The sequence below is a fragment of the Corvus moneduloides genome, chromosome 6 (genome assembly GCF_009650955.1).
Source record: "Corvus moneduloides isolate bCorMon1 chromosome 6, bCorMon1.pri, whole genome shotgun sequence".
Taxonomy (NCBI): Eukaryota; Metazoa; Chordata; class Aves; order Passeriformes; family Corvidae; genus Corvus; species Corvus moneduloides.
Window position 1 is genome coordinate 27,392,927 of NC_045481.1, and position 17,037 is coordinate 27,409,963.

The 17,037-nt window shown below is 36.4% G+C and overlaps 1 protein-coding gene across 1 annotated transcript in view; it reads right to left on the reverse strand.

The window, feature by feature from the left end:
• Positions 1-17,037, reverse strand: part of NUBPL (nucleotide binding protein like) — an 87,742-nt gene that overhangs the window by 50,151 nt on the left and 20,554 nt on the right. Inside the window, exons 5-6 of the mRNA XM_032112195.1 lie at positions 6,366-6,405; positions 6,185-6,275 (exon numbers count right to left, since the gene is read on the reverse strand). Coding sequence (XP_031968086.1) covers positions 6,185-6,275; positions 6,366-6,405 — 131 coding nt within the window. The remainder of the gene's footprint in view (positions 1-6,184; positions 6,276-6,365; positions 6,406-17,037) is intronic.

The following is a 17,037-nucleotide window of genomic DNA, read 5'->3' on the forward strand; positions in this document are numbered from 1 at the left end:
CTGTGCATCTCTCACAAAAAGTGATAATTCACTACAGTGCTGAATACTGCATAAACACAGAACGAAATTCCCATGGTCCCAAGAATATAAGGCAAAAGACAATACATGGACACAAACAGAAGCCAAACGACAAACTCTTAGTGAATGATACTAATGAATCAGGTACATGGCTCGGCATGTAGTACTTAACTACTTCAGTGACAATGTTTTTGTTGTTTATTGCTTCAAATCAAATACACATTGCTCCTCCTAATGTGGAAAGTTTTCCCCCAGTTCTTCCATTGTTCTGTTTGTAAGAAATGCATTTATACACACAAACACATAAGGCAGTGCAAAGCTGAAAATTTACAGGCTGAAGAATTTATGAGATATAACACAAGAGTGTTACGAACACACATGCCAAACAAGATTGGACTGCTGTCTACGGACACCATATAGAGAACATTCTTCTGCCTAGAATGTGTACAGTAAAACAGCCAATGGCAGCATGGTAGCTATTTTACCAGGTATAAATATATTTGCTCTCAATACCTTATCCATTTTTGCCTTCTCAAGTGCAGCATTAACATATAGCTAAATAAACCACATTTAAAGAAATGTTGGCCCCAATCTATACCTGCAACCTCTCCAACGAAAATGGTAGAAAGCATAGCAGTAACTACATACACACTTCTCAAACAGTAGCAACTGCATCTAGCAATTTATTAAGTAATGTCACTCAAACACAAATAGTACTATCTATAATTTCTATAGAGATAAGTCACTTCAGACTGATCAGAAACCCAAAACAATATAGCCTCCATAATATTTGCTTTCCAAAAATTAAATACTACTTCTGTTTCCAAGTTACCTTAATCCCAAATCTTTAAGCATGAATTTTTACTGTTCTATTCACACAACTGTTGCTTTTATGGCAGCTGTCTCATATAGGCTCTTGAAATAATCCAGATCTCACAACCCATAGTCTGCTCAATATTTTAAAGACTATTTATCCATCTGTCTATATCTTCCCTATTCACTATAACATATGTGTGCTGGTTCTGGCTGCAGCAGAGTTAATTTTCTTCACAGTGACAACAATACATACGCTACAACTACCTATGTATGACAACTGAGCATCAGAGAATTATGCTACAAAAAAGGTCAAAGTACATATACATACATTCACACACTCCACCATAGAATTACTACCATCACTACCTCTGGCAGGTGCTGGTTTTGAAAGAAAGTAGCACACACAGTCCTCATTGCTAGCCAAATTTTCGAAATTATGTACAGATTAAGTAATCACAAACTGAGTTCAAATTTTTTAAAGGATAAAGCTGAATCTTTAGACTACAGCCCGATTCAACTCCGGGTTAGCTAATAAGTAACTTTGATCCGTCTTCTCCTTAATTTATGGTTTACAACATGAATTTACAGGGGATAAAGCCTGTCCAAGTATCAAAGTGCAAGGTTCCATTTCCTTTTGCTGATGTGCAGTGGCTCTGCACTGGAAGTTTTATTTAATTTGCTTTCTGCTAATTTGCCTGCATTCTTCCTGTATTCTTCCTTTCTAATTATATCCTTCCCAGTAAAACTTTGTTTTATTTTAATTTTCTTTCAATACATACCTTGACTAAAACAGAGGCTAAAGTGGTACTAAAATAAGCAGGAAGAAAGAGATAGAGGAATTACAATTCGATGATAATAAGAGCATTTTAGGGACTCATTAGAATTAAGCCATTCCAGGAAAAACTTCATCACCATTCTGGGAAAATGGGCTCATCCTTATCAAGTACATTAAAGGAACCTTTTGGATTCACAAATACTTAGCAGCACTGAGGCTCTACATTATAGCCATAATATACCAAAGACGCTGTCAATGCACAAAATATTCTGGATACTCTTGAAAACTATGATAAGGACGAAATACAGAAGTCCTGCCTCTTAAGACCAGACTAGCCTGCAGAAGCATAGGTTAAAATGTCATGTCAGGGTAAGAAATCCTATTAAGGGTGTTAATCAACCTGAAATTTATGCCTTGAAAAAAGAGCAGATTTCTGGGCTAGTTTCAATGTGACTGTTCACACAAAACAGAATTGCTGGTATCTATAACCCATGTTGTGTAGGCAACGCTTGCTTCCTTCCAGTAGTGATATAACTTCATCTATTGAGATGACAAAGATACAAGAATATTACATACTAAAATACGCACTTGCATTTTATCTGTAGTCTCATTTTGATTTGATTTTTTTAAAAGAGAAGCAGACTTGTGTGCAGAATATTGAATTTTTTCCTTCTCTGCTGATAGTTCAACTAGGTAACACACATAGAATAAGACAGAGCTCAAGATCAGAACAACAAACAGTTGCTATCTTTAATACTAAAAGCTTTATTGATTATTCCCTAAACAGGAAACCCCCTCCATTTGTATTGCTTCTATGACTATAGCAGATACTAAACTGGCAGTCAGCACAGTGCCACTTCCTTTCTCAGAGCCTTTTGGCAGAATAATTGCCACAACATATTCCAAGACATACAGCAGGTTTGTATCTGCACCCTTCTAATTGTTCCTTTGCCACTCAACTGTCAAGGTGTCCTAAGACAGAAAAGAGAATAGTGCTAGAAAATTTACCATAAAGACTGTACGGGACAGTGGTAATGACTATTTGAAATCCCTGTTCAAAAAGCAGTTTAAATCAGAGAGCAAATTTTGCTTGCCTTGTCTTTTTTTTTCATAATCTTTGTATGTCTAAGGTTCTTAGCTGCTTACTTGACACTTTTTTCAACAGCTTTTCAGATACATTACTGTTCAAGCACAGGCTTTAGGTGACTCTCAAAAAAAAAAATCGTACCTTTACTGCGCTTAGCCTAAAGGTTAATGTAAGTCACTCCCACAACAAATACAGCAAGATGATGCACTTTGAGGTAGCTTGTTTAATCTAAACCAAATACCACCACACTGAGTCAAGATACGCAGAGTAAAGGAACAAAGTAAATGGGACCAGGCAAAAAAGTAGGCAGCTTCTGAAGTGTATGTGAAGTGAAAACTGCATAGAAAAAGCCCAGTGCTATGGATGACACTGGAGAGCTATTAAAGCTTCCTTACCTGGACTTTAATTATACCTTTAGAGAAAAGAACTATCTTTTAAAGCTTAAATTAAAAAAAAAAAAAATCTCTTCTATCTTACCTACAGGCAAGCAAGATTCAAAAGAAGTGTTAACAGATGTGAAAGACTTTTTATACGAAGATAACTGTGACAGGGAAATAAAAATTAAAACCCAGACAAGTGACAGATCACCCTGAAGTATAAATGGGCCTACAGTACATCTAATTATGTTAACAAAGAAGTTACTTCTCAGCCACAACAAAATGTTGGGCAATTTCAAGACATATAAACTAGAGATATATTTAACTGAAAGAGTTATGAATATGTTTATAAAGATCAAATGTTCCATTACTGTTTGCAATTCACTTTAACTACAGGTGAAAAATAATTTCCTTCCATATTACTTGTTCTTTCAATAGCTTAAAATCATCGCTTTCCTTCTTTTCTATTGAACAATTCTTTTGTTATAGAATCAATATGCTATATATTTTCATTTATATACTAATTTGATACACATACATCAACATACAGGTAATGTAAGTAATATAGTATACTAAACTGTTTACTCTGTTTTGTATTATAAGGCACATTTCCTTCCAAATCTGCTAAAGGAGAATAATATGATGTGTTGCAGAAAACCATGCTTGCTCATGAGATAATGCATTCCCAGAAAAACACCAAGCACTACTTTGGGCTTCACTATTATTCCCTGTTATCTACCAGTCTGACACTATTCAAGAAACCTGTATTGTGAGATCACACGCAATAAGTATATACAAAAAGCATTATGTATATATTTAACAAATATATTTTCCAAATTAAGAATTTCATAAATTTTAAAAAGTTCCAAGGGTAAGAGAAGCATTTAAACACTCATTACAGTCACAGACATTTATGAGTCAACAAGTTCCCATTACAGAATTTGGAAACTAAGCACTTCAAATGCTTTACTGCAGTATCTGAAGCATGATAGAATCTGGCAAACAGATTTGTTCATACAGAAAAAAGAAACAGACATCCAAAATTATTCACAGAGTAATTGCATAGTCTTGATGCTATTAAACAAATAAAAAACCTGTCCACCATCTAACAGTAAACACAAATCTGAAATACCACCAGTGTTTTTAATGCAAAATTCTGGGAACATCTATGTTTTCTATCAGGCTGAGTTAATTATTTTAAGAACTCAGTATTTTATCAGCTCATCTGAATGCACAGGGACTCCTTACACTTATATTATACTACAAATCTAGATTAGAGAGCTAATTTAAATGGTTTCTATGCAGCTAATGAGATAAGCTATTTCTTAACAATATGGTTTCAAAAAGTTAAATACAAGCAGAAGTATTTTACTCTTGGAAGCAACTTTATCCTGTTAAACAAAAGGTAATAGCTAAGACCAACCAGAACATGCTGATAAAGAGAAAACAAGAAAAATTTTTCAAGTCCCCAAGAGATCACACAACTATTTCTAATATAAAATAGAATGATAGTATCTTTAAAAGCATCATCACAGGCTGCAGTTCTCTCTTGTTTAGGTGTCCAAGGTCTTTAAACTACTGGTCCTACCCGTTCTTGACACTGGCTGGTAACTGCAGAAGGGAGATTACAGCTTTTAAAAACAAAATAGCATGTCTCAGTCTGGAAAATGCATTCTTCCCTTTCTTAAAGCCACCTGTACATCAGATAGACCCGCTGGTTTTCCCTGTGATCTGTGAGCTTCTCTTCAAAGAAAGAACTTTTTCCAGCTCAGATTTAAGTCTATCCTGGTTATCATGCAGAAGCTAAATGCATTGGGCAGAAGAAATTTAGCCATAAAGCCTTCCTCTTTCACAACTTAGGTTTCACTGCCAGGGAAATCAGTGATGCCCTGAGCATTAATGGACTTGTCTCATTCCCACATCACAGCTGGCCAGCATGTAACTGCAGTGGTTGCTAGGGAGCAACGAGCTCATTACACAGCATCACCCACACCCTCCACAAGGATGCTGGCACATGCTTCCCATCTGGGGATACTACTGACTGAGGAACAGCACTGCAGTGCCTGCCAGCTTTCAGGCTCCCAGGGAAAAGAGTATGTCAATACAGCAGGTGCTAACTTTAGTTCTACCTTCAAGGTTTTACATTCTAGTTTTGTGAGCCAGGGAAGCGCGACACAGCACACAAAGAGGTCAGAACAGTCTCTACAGCTACTGGCATGGATACCCCTTACTTTTAAAGGTCAATTCTAGACAAAGATGTTCTTCCTAAAACTTTGGCAGACACATGGCTTTTGTGACCAGAGCAGTAAGTGCCACTATTCTAAAATCCATGTTAGAGGAGAACTCAGTAAAAATGGAAAGAGGCTGAAAAGGCTGGAAAAAATTATTCTTTTCAGTCATTAAAGGAGCACAGTATTTGGAGGCATTTAAAGAAGACACACAGAAACCTTGTGATCTCCAGGCTGTATACAGTAGATCCCAAGAGTGGATGTCAGCTGTGAACAATCTGGGTCACTTCAAAGTCTAAATATGCAACCTTAATGCTTTTTTTCAGCAGTTTGTCTCATTAGCACTTCACAATAAAAGAAACAAAAAATCTGTCAGAGAATAAAGAAGTCACCCTGCTTCTACATACCAAAAAACTTACTAACTAACAATCTATCTGCATTACACAGAGATTGTAGCTAATGATTTTCCTGTACCTGTCACACGTCAAATGCCATTCAAGAATTCTTAGTGCTGGTGAATTAACAAGCACATAAGGGAATACAGCTGTAGATATGCATAGATACCTATACATTCAAAACCTTAGGCAACTTCAAAATACCTTTTTTTTTTTTTAACAACTGCATAAAGAAACCTGAAAAGGAATGAGAAGGAAGGCAAATTGGGGTAATTCACTCGTCAAAGGCATGGAACAACAGCACTGTTTGAGGGGTTTAGGTAAACACAAAAATATCAATGTTTCCCCTTACCCGAATTTAAGAAGACCAAGACACAAAAATGCTCAGCACTAACATAGGAAATAATGTCACAGACACTCATGTATCACTTAAATGCATTTTTAAATAACTGATTACTTTGAAGCAGAAATACATAACTAAGCCTTACCTGTCTCAACAATTTTTCAACAGCTGACATTACCATGAGCCCTCTCCACACAACCGGGGCAGTCTCTTCTATCAAGAAACCCATAGACATGCTGAAACAACAAAGCAAAAACTTGAGCTTTACAGCACAATTCCAAGTACATCTGAAAAGAAGCTTGATTTAAATTAAAACATATGCTCACCATGCGATTCCATAGTTCTTAAGGGGCCTCATTAGTTTTTCTAAAAACAAAAGCAAACAAGGGGGGTTTTTTTAGAGGGGAGATGGTTTTAGGGTATTTCAGGGGTTTTTAAAGAAATATGCATACACATTTTATCTTTTAACAGCAGTTTTCCCTCTCTCTTTAAACAGTTGTTTATTTTTCCCCCCTCATCCCTTCATTATATGTATAAATGTAGGTATGTATATATGTATTATATGCATTTACCTATTCTGCCCAAGAATCTGACTCCACTTTTTCTTAGATTGTTACATTTTAATAACACCATTCATCTTTTGCCAGAATAACAATGTATTTGTCCATAATATAATGTCACTTTGTGCTGCCAGAATCAATCCATTTTTATGAAATCCTCATGGTGGAAGGCATAAATTCTCTATCAGGAATCACTAAAAGCTGAGTCATTTATATCAGAACAAAACCGAAGTCATACAACATGGTGGGATTTTAATTCTTTTTTTTTTTACATCTATCCTATTCACTAATCTCATTAATCAGAAGAGTATTCCCATTAACATACCAGAGTTTTGGGGAATTTGTCTCCTGTTAAATCTGCTATGGAAACCCCAGAGTAGAGATACCAAAGAAAGCCACCCCTAAACTACACACTGTCAACAGCTCCAGGCAATTAGTCCCAGATTTCTTCAGGTTGATAGAAGTCCACAGGACTTATACAATTTCTGCAGGAACAAAAGATGCTTATCTGAAAATTGCAGAGGTAATGTCCTTGCCATGCTTCTTATTCCTATGCTCTCCAGTGCCAAGAATAAAAAGCAGGGAGAGAATATTGTAATTGTTCTGGTAAAGGGGCGTGCAAGCAGAAAGCAAACGAAACAATACAAAAGAGTGCATTCAAACAAAATCTTGCAAAAGCCGAAACTCTTCTTTGTGGTTTCTACCATCTAAATCCACACCTTATCTCAAAATGGCAGACACACACACAAAAAAGAATGAATGGAATTTTATTTGGTCTAGCTGATGTCTTGGAAGAGCATGCACAGGCAGGAACCAGCAGAAAATAGGAAGAATACTTTAAGCAGTATAAAATATACTACAATACTGATTTTGACCAAAATCCTCGATGCACCCAAAGTAAATACATATAGAGAGTAAAATAAAAACAACGTAAAATAAAAACAGTGCATTCAAAGCTGAACTCCAAATTCAAAGTAACAACCAAGAACATACAAATTAAACAGCTAAACTCTACAGATGAAAGCTTTCAAGCAATCAAGTAAGTGAGGATTCAAGCCATGTAATTTTATAGAAACATGGTGGAGAATAGATTGGATGTTTTGGTTTACAAATCAAAAAGAACAAAACAGGAAGATAAACAAATCACTTGTATGACTACTGCACTCAGGAATGGGTAAGGAACTATCATTGAAAAGAGATTGGCTTGGACTGATACACTGTACCAGTGCATACAGCTCTCCTTCACTCGTGCAGCTCCTCAGTGTTTAGTCACGGCTTATTTTGGTGGCATTGTACTGTCTTAACCACATTTCTAGGAATCACGGTCTTACTTCTCCCCCTGCAGTAAGACAGTTATGAAAAGGTTGATGACATTGGAACTTCAGCCTAGAGCCATCTCTAGGCACTGCTTCGGTGTCTTGATAAACAACACATACACCACCACAAGTTATAATACTGTTAAAAGTATTGAAATTACCACATATTTACCTAAGAGACAGGTTAAAAAAAAGAAATAGGAAAAAAGTATTTGCAACAGTGTATATCACTGCAGAATCAAGGTTTCCTTCATTTTTTAATCACAAAATAGGGACAATTTTAAGACAAAACAAAACAGGGAGGCCAAGTTTTGACTGCTAATCATGAGGCCCAGGAACTGAAGAGTAATATGAATGGAAAAGATGTATGATTCTGGGAAGTTCACCAAAATACTAAGCCACTTCTCAGTTCAATTCAACTGCTCTTCACTATGCCAGTCAAATACCCAGCGGCTAACATCTCAACATCCACTACCTGCATGGACAATTTCTTCTGCATAGACACCAGGCACACAGACTAAGCTCACACACCTTCTGATATATCCCTCTCCTTTGTAAAATAGGAGAGTTGCTGTGAGTAGATAAACACTGACCTACAGAGCAGCCAAAGGGGCCTCTGTTTTTAGAATATATGCACTGCTTATTTCTCAACAGCAGTGTTTCCTTATGAAAACTGCATCTTATTTTCTTTGGTTAACAGCAAGGACTATATACTGCTCTGAGCAGCAAGATTTAATCAAATTTATACAATGCACAGGAACAATTCACAACTTGCTGTATATTCAGGCCATAATGTTCTGCATATTTTCAAAGTAATACAAAATACTGCAGAGCTCCCCACTGTTTGCCTACTGCTAAAAATCATTCTTAAGACTAATCTCAAATCTAGTGCTTCAGTGGGCTTTGGTAATCACCCTTGTCTCATCAAAAGCAACAGGCCTTCCTTCTCTTTCGCCCTGGGTCTCATGAAGATATTCTAAAACATAACATGTAAAGAAGATTTCGCTTAATGAGATCTCAGTAACATCTCTAATTCCCATTGCTCTTAGAGTATGCTTTTCTGTTATCAGAAGCCTACCATACAGCTCCAAAAATTCAACACACAACAGAACAATTTCTTAAAATCACGACACACAGCAATACCATGCCACCTATGCCAAGAGATAAATAGCCTAGTTTGCAATTTTCCAGTAGGCTTAATGGCCCTAAGTTCAAGACTGCTGTGTTTTCTCTGAACATACAAAATCAGATCAGTAAGATCAACATATCACCAATGACATGTCAGCAAATGCCTTTTCTGATAGAATACAAGTAGAAATTGTCTATCTTTTAGGATAGAATACACTAGAAAAGGCAGACATGCAAATTCATGACAGCATTATAGCAGATTGCTGATTAAAAGAGTTCTGGGACTGGTCTGAAGGTTGAATCGTTACTCACATGGGGAAGAATAACACCAATGTAATGAAGATGGATCTTCATTACATCAATGAAGATGCACTTTGTAATTATTTTTTACTAAGCTTTTTCTCCCCAAACAAATCAAGCCTTGCAGACAGACTATCCTAACAAGGTAACTTGAGTTACTCCACTTTTTAGAGAAAAAGACTGACATAGCTGTTCAATGATGGCTGGGGATAGTACAGCACTGAAAGTATGTACAGAACTACATATATATGTATATATATATAGTTTTGGCTGGGATACAGCTACATTTCTTCACAGTAGGTTGCATGGTGATATGTTTTGGATTTGTGATGAAAACAGTGTCAAAAACTTTTCTGCTTCTCACGCCACCCTACCAGCAAGCAGGCTGGAGGTACACAAGAAACTGGGAGGGGACACAGCCTGAACATAAGACCGCAAGTGACCAAAGGGATACCCCATACTATATGCCACCATGGTCCACATATAAAGCTGGGGAGAGAAAAAAGAAACAGGAGCACATTCAGCATTGCGATGTTTCTCTTCCCAAATAACAGTTACACGTGATGGAGCCCAGGGTTAAGCCACGAGGAGCCATTCCAACTCTTGGCTTAGTTTTTGGAAGCGGTCTGTTGAGCAATACTTTAGTGCAAGCAAAAGCTTACATTTGGTCTCACCCCACCACGTAAGTCAAGACCATTATTCCAGAAGATTGTGATGTTATACTACACCTCCTTAGAAGGCATTATACTGTTTAAGAAAAGGAAAGGTAGCTTGCAATTATTAAATATTAATGTAGTGGATCATGCAACGTCCTAGAAAATGTATTTTGAACTCACTGGCCCAGCAAGCACAAATGCAGAAGAGTTGCTCTGAGTTTTCAAGTGTCTGAACTAAGGAGAAAAATGGAGATTTTTTGCCATTTCAAAGACCAAAAAAATATCCAAACATGACAGGAGAACATTAGAAGGGCAGATTTTTCTCCCTGTTGTAGATTTCCTATTTTACTCAGATATTTCTGGAACTTGCCGCTATAATGGAAGATCAGAGATTTCTAATAATTACTTTATTTAATCTTTGTCTTCAATAAATCTTAATATTCAAAGTCACCTGCCTGTCCTAACTGGATTTTTGTCCTTGAGCAGGAAAGTGAGGCTTTTAAGTTGTTCTAGTGTCAATAGCCAAAGCTATGAAAAAGTAGTACACTTGTACTATTTTCCAGTTAAATACATTCTACTGACCTTTACATGCACATTTCCAAATGTTTCCAAAGACACTACCAACACAGAAATTTTGCCACCACAGACACAACTGCGTGTGTAGCTCTGGGCTACACTCTGAATGTGACTGTTTCCTGATTCTTTTTATACAAACCCTGTTCCCATAACACCTGTGCACCTAAAATGAACATTTCCACCTAACAACATGCTTCTAAGGTGGGAAATTATTGGACACTTACAGATGATAGAATCAAGGTTATACAAGAACCCTGTGGATTTGGAGACCTGAGCTGTGTTCCCCAAGGTCAGATACTCTGACTCTGGAGCCATGACTCTACTTAGAGCATTTCCAGTATTGGAAAGCATGTAATGCACAGCTAATAAACATCTAGGAGATCTCAACAGTTTAGGCATGTTGCTGAAGTTACATATTTTCCTTTGAAACTCCCAAGTACATTTGACAAGAATTTAAACTTCAAAAAGCAAACTGAGGGACACGAAATGGCATACAACAGAAAAGGCGTATAAAATTACACTACATATTGCCCATAAAACCTAAGTCTCTGAATACTATTTTAGCATTCAACACAGCAGGTTTAAAAGCATATTTCTGAATTGCGCGTAAGTTTAAGTATTTCCTAATCTATCAGAGTATCTTATTCTAATAAAACCCATACTGTAACTCCTCTGCATATGTTTATCACAATTTGAGCAAGCTGATACTTATTCACAGTTTATACAAAAGCTACGGGTTCTGCTGCTGTTTGCACAGCTCATCATGAGCTGAGGTTTACATGAGAAATTGGTATTGACCACCTCCTCACATCTCAGTGACAATTCACTGCCTGAAACACAGGTGATGTTTGGCACAACGAATCACACAGCCACCACACTAGTCAGAGAGACACTGCAGAACAGTCTGTGGATTCTGGTACATTAAACAAGGTTATCTGACATGAACTTAACTAATGTGCCATACATACAGACAAGCCTGCATCAGATTTTAAGCATGATCACTTATAAGATCTCAAAAACTTTTGCATGATCTGGATTTTAATTGTGTACAATTTCATGCTGCCAGTGACTAAAGGATACTCTATCACAGTCTAAGTCAGATCTCCATCTTACACAGCATCTTCTGTTAATCACAGTAAATAGTCATTCTCAGATGGCTACTACTATGTACAAGTATAAGGCACTTATTTGCTGTTTAATTGGAAAGTCACCTCCCAAGGTCAACATTATGTAATGGGAGGAGTGAGGTTTCAGTCAAGGACTCAAAGACTTCAGACTATTTAGGCTTTCCAATAACAGGAAGGGGAGGGAACGAAAAATGGGGAGGAGAAAGGAGGAGGGAAGAGGGAAAGGGAGGAGATGTTGGACAGAAAGAATAAAAAAATGGTTGGGCTTTACTTGTGTAAATATAGATGTGTCCTGCCACTCTGGATGCCTTAAAGAGCTGAGATTTGTAGAAGGCTAGCAGATTTGACAGAGGGCTTAGGGAGAGACATACCTTCTGAAGGAGCAGCTAGATGCCAGACATCATGCTCCAGCATGTTTAAAGTAGTACTGGTTTCCTAAGCAAAGGCAAGTGAATTCCACCCACGGAATGGTAAAGAGGAAAGAAATGCCACAGAGGGGAGGGGAATTAATAACAACAGGGCCCCAGAGTACCTTGAAATAAAACAGTGACACCAATCTATGTCAGAGAGTAAAGGATGCTGTCACTAAAAGGTCAGTCAAAGCCACAAATTTTAAATCCTTGTTTTAACTGTAATCAATGTTTTAAGTGCTTGTGTCAGAAGCCTACAATATTCTGTGGCAATTGACAGGCTGAGACTTCAGGCTTGATTTAACACTGTGTTTTAAGTTTACTTGCAGGGTTGCCCCAGAAATACTACAATTTGTATTTTAAGCTTGAAGAGCTCCACACAAGGAAGGCTGTGATTGCCCATTACATCCCACACTAATAGTGTTATCTAACAACAAAGACATCCCAAATACTTAACCAAAGCAAACTAGTAATGAGACTTAAAGAGCATTATTCCACGCTCACCATTCAATTTCAAGAAATATATGCATAATGAAATGCAACTTTTCCCAAGAGATTTGGTTCTCGTATTTAGAGGGTCTACCAGTCCCATTACCTGAAAAGGCTTTACACTTTTTTTCCTCCCGATAGACTGCAGAGGAAACAAAGCTCTGTAAAAGCTTTTTCATTAACAGAACAGTTTTGCAGATATGACTTCATCAGTTCTACCTAAAAGCAAAAGAACTAATTGCTTGCTGGAAAACTGTACTTCAAAAGCAAGTCTGGCACAAGTAAAGAGCACAGTGATTTAGTAACACCTTTGTTACATTTTAAAGCACCACTGACTTGCTAGGTCTAAAATAGGTTTAAAACACAGGACTGGTTTTAAGCATCATGCCATTACCTTCCATCACAAATGTCTTCCTTACGACTGCTAAAATAACCCACATTTTGAAATGCCCTCAGATCCCCAAGGAGCCAAAAAGCTTATGTATAGTGGATCAAAAGCTTTATTAGACTAATTTGGGCGGGTTCTTTTAGTTCATTATACCCACAAGGAATGAAATAGACTTACCCAACATGCAGTTTAAGGCATCTGTCCTGACACACAAAAACCTCTGGGAAAGCTCACATCATCTGAAGCAATGACGTGCTGCTGTGACAGGGGGACTGCCCTGGTCAGTCACATAACAGTGTGCCAGACAACAGCAGAGCAGAACAGGGAGCAGCAGAAACCCAACGGGCAGACATTCACTACACATCAGCTTTAATTCAAGACCCAAAGTCAAAAAACATTCCAGTTAACTAGGGACTTTTCACTGCTTTCAAAGCAAAACTATAGAACTCAATACATTTGTGTCAATTCAGCCTTTTTAGGTTCAATACTGTAATCGAGACCCCAGAAAACCAAAGAAAAAAAGAAATATAGGTGAAAAGACATGGGAGAAAAAAAAATTGTCCAAACGATTATGTGTAATTGTGCTGATTTTGGCTAAGATAGAGTTACTCTTTTTCACAGTAACTGGTATGGGGCTGTGGCTTGGATTTCTGATGAAAACAGTGTTAATAGCAGAGGGATGTTTTAGTTACTGCTAAGCAGCGCTTCCACCGAATCCATGTCTTTTCTGCTTGTCACCCCACCCCACCAGCAAAGCAGGCTGGGAGTGCACAAGGAACTGGGAAGGGACACAATCAGGACAGCTAATCCCAAATTACAAAAGGGATATCCCACACCATATGGCATCACACTCAGTATATACATGATCAGGACCATCAACTAAACCAAAGGAAAAAGATGCTAGCTTTTACACTTACTGTCACTTCTGGCCTCTGGTCTCTATAGGGAAAGGATTAAACCACTTTTTTCCTGTTTTTTAATCTATTCTGCTTCATCTCGCTATTCTGAAAAGTCACTCCATCGTACTACAGAGAAGAAAAGAGAATACAGCAAGAAGCCCACAGAGAAAGAAAACCACGGAAGTGAAAGAGCAAGGTAAAAATACTGAGAAAATTCAGAATTAGTTACAGTCCTTCAATTTTTCCTCTAGCAGAGAAGAGCAATGAAAGCGCTTATTCCTCTGAAAAAAGCAAAAAGGTAAATGTGTTCAGTGTACAAAAGCATGACTAATTTCTTTTGTTTATGTATGTATAATGAAGAGTATCATGTTCCTATAACAAGCCATTTTGCAATTTAATTCCAGTTTTTATACCAGTTGAACCAAAAAACCATTTGTATCTGTGAGAGTAAACTTTATAATATAGTGAGTATCTGCTAGCCACAATCCAAATCAAATAATTCAGAATTACTGAACTGCAGGATTAACAACATGAAGAGTAATACAAATCTGCCTTCAAGTACTTCAAATGTATTATTTCAGGTTACAGTGTTTCAGTAATTTATATTGAAGGCATTTGGTAAAATTTCATCTGCCATTTATTCAAAACGACTGCTCTCAGTAAGAGGCCTTAATTACTACGCACTACATTTCTCATCTTATACTTTTTTTAATTGTATGAATTTATGTGTAATGAAGAATAAAATTTTAATAAATTAATTCCCTAGAGATTTTTTCTTTTTAAACAGCAGCTAACAACTGTATGCCTATAAATAATTCCTTGCAGAATTGGGTATCCTCCATCTCCTTTCTCTTCCAAGGTCTTCAGTTTTTTTTACAAGTGAACTCAACAGTAGCTGAACTAATCCAGCTTGAGGTTTATTGTTACAGGTTTGAGGGCAATAGTCAAGGTCCAGAATAAAATATTAATAAACACTTTAGTAGTCTTCTCATTTTCAACTACTTCATCACATTTGAAAAAGCCTCCAAAATATAAACCACAATTAATTACAACATTCTCAATTATTATTTTGTCACATGTAAGGCACATGGGACTAGTGTACTTCCACCATCCAGATAAACTGGTGTAAGACATCACCAAAAGTAAAACACAAGTTTCAGTTTAGGCTACTTTCAAAACAGAATCAATAAAACATATCATTAGATTATATACAATCTAAAAATCACTTGCTCATCAATCAAGAGCTAGTGCCAGTAGCAAATACTTTTTTTTTAAAGAATCAAATTTAAGGTTTTTTTAAATTAATCATGACACAGTTCCACTGATAAAGCATGATAAAGACAGCTTGGAGACTACAAGCCTTATCTTCAACTCCTTAGCAAAGATCAAGAAATTTCTTCATAGTTACCAAAATAACTATGCTACCTACCTAACATTTTGTCTATTTCACTAGTCCACTCCAAATTTTATATTTATAACCCTCAAATGAATGCACCACAATCCCTTAATCAATCCTATTCCAGCAGACATCTTTAAACAATTTATTTTAAATTTTCACGTTCTGGGAGTCTGCTATCACAGTCTTTAGATATGTAAATGTATCCCAGCGAAAAAATTCAAGCATCCATTTCTATAGTTCCTGCAATTTTATTAGACTCAGTGGGGCAGCCACAAACACCGTTAACTTTCTCTAAGAAATTACATTTTATTCTAAATTGTGATAACAGATGCCAACTACTGATCTTTTGAATATACAATTTTATAAAGAAACTGAAGACACTGAAGCTATCATAAAATGGCAACAAAGTTTTGAAATACTAAGAGTGCAGTCACCTGTCAAAGATTTACCCACCAAAACCTTCATAATGAAACTAAATAAAGAGACTTTATTTATCCGGCGAAATGGCAATTTTTTTTGGCAACGTAATAGTTTTTACTGTCTGCCATCTAGTTTAAATGGCAGATTTGAAAGGAAAAAAATGAAATCATGCGATTCACTAAGCCAGAAAACAGCTTTTAAGTAAATTACTTGAGGAAAGAATAGAAGTAATGCTTTTGTAACTTATGCTATTAGCATTGCCCTGCATATATATATTGTAGATTATGTTAATATTAATTCCATAGTTAGATAATCCTCCATTAGCTAATTAAATTCAGTTGTGAATTTATTAACCAATATTTCCCTGACCATTTAGTTAAAAGTATTTTGAACGACAGCCTATTAAATGTTAGCAGACTCTTCAATGTACTACAGTTTGCAAAATTACATTAATGTAGTATCTCCCATTTATACAGACTCCTCACTAAGAATTCCTAATTCATTTTGAATGCTTAAATTATAGCATAACCATAATAATTTCTATTCAGAAGTAATAATTGCTGCATGGACTTATTTTGTATGGTACTGGGAATCCCTAATCCCTTTTCATGTGAGAAAAGAACCACAAATCAAAGATTGCAAAAGTGCTCAGAACCTCCCAGGATTACTCTACAGATTCATTTTCAAATCCACACCTCACTCTGAAGACAGCATTAGACCTTAAACTTTTTTTTTTTGATTGCTATGTTATGAAAAATGTTTTTAATTGACTCATTGTTATGTAGACATAGTTTATGCACTTCCATAACACAGAACTGCCTGGGCTTTCTCAATTGCTGTGCAATATTTCTTCAGAGCTTGTTTTACTCTTGAGAGCATAGTAAGAAATCAGAACACTAATCCTCATTATACCAAAAAACAAGAGTCATACATGTTTTTATATCAATGCATTTATATACATCTATATATACTCCATATATATACATATTATGATTGATCACTTCTTTGCAAGTTTATCCCATCTGTCACTCATTAAAGGAGCCCTTGATTAAACTTTAATTAAAGTTTCCTATGCCATTCCTATTTCGCAATTAAACCATCTTTGACAGTACTTCTATTGATGTTACTCTACAGTTTCACCAACTCAATAGTTAAAAATACACAAAGAAGTGAATACAATCCCTGAAATACAAATTCTATCCTGTTATCATTCATGCCAAATTACTATGTCTTTCTCAGCAGACTTGTGTCGTCTGTCAAGCTTTTGAAATATACAGATTCAGTTTTCAGTCTGTTAGAAAAAACAAAAGGTATGTTCTTTAAATCCTGA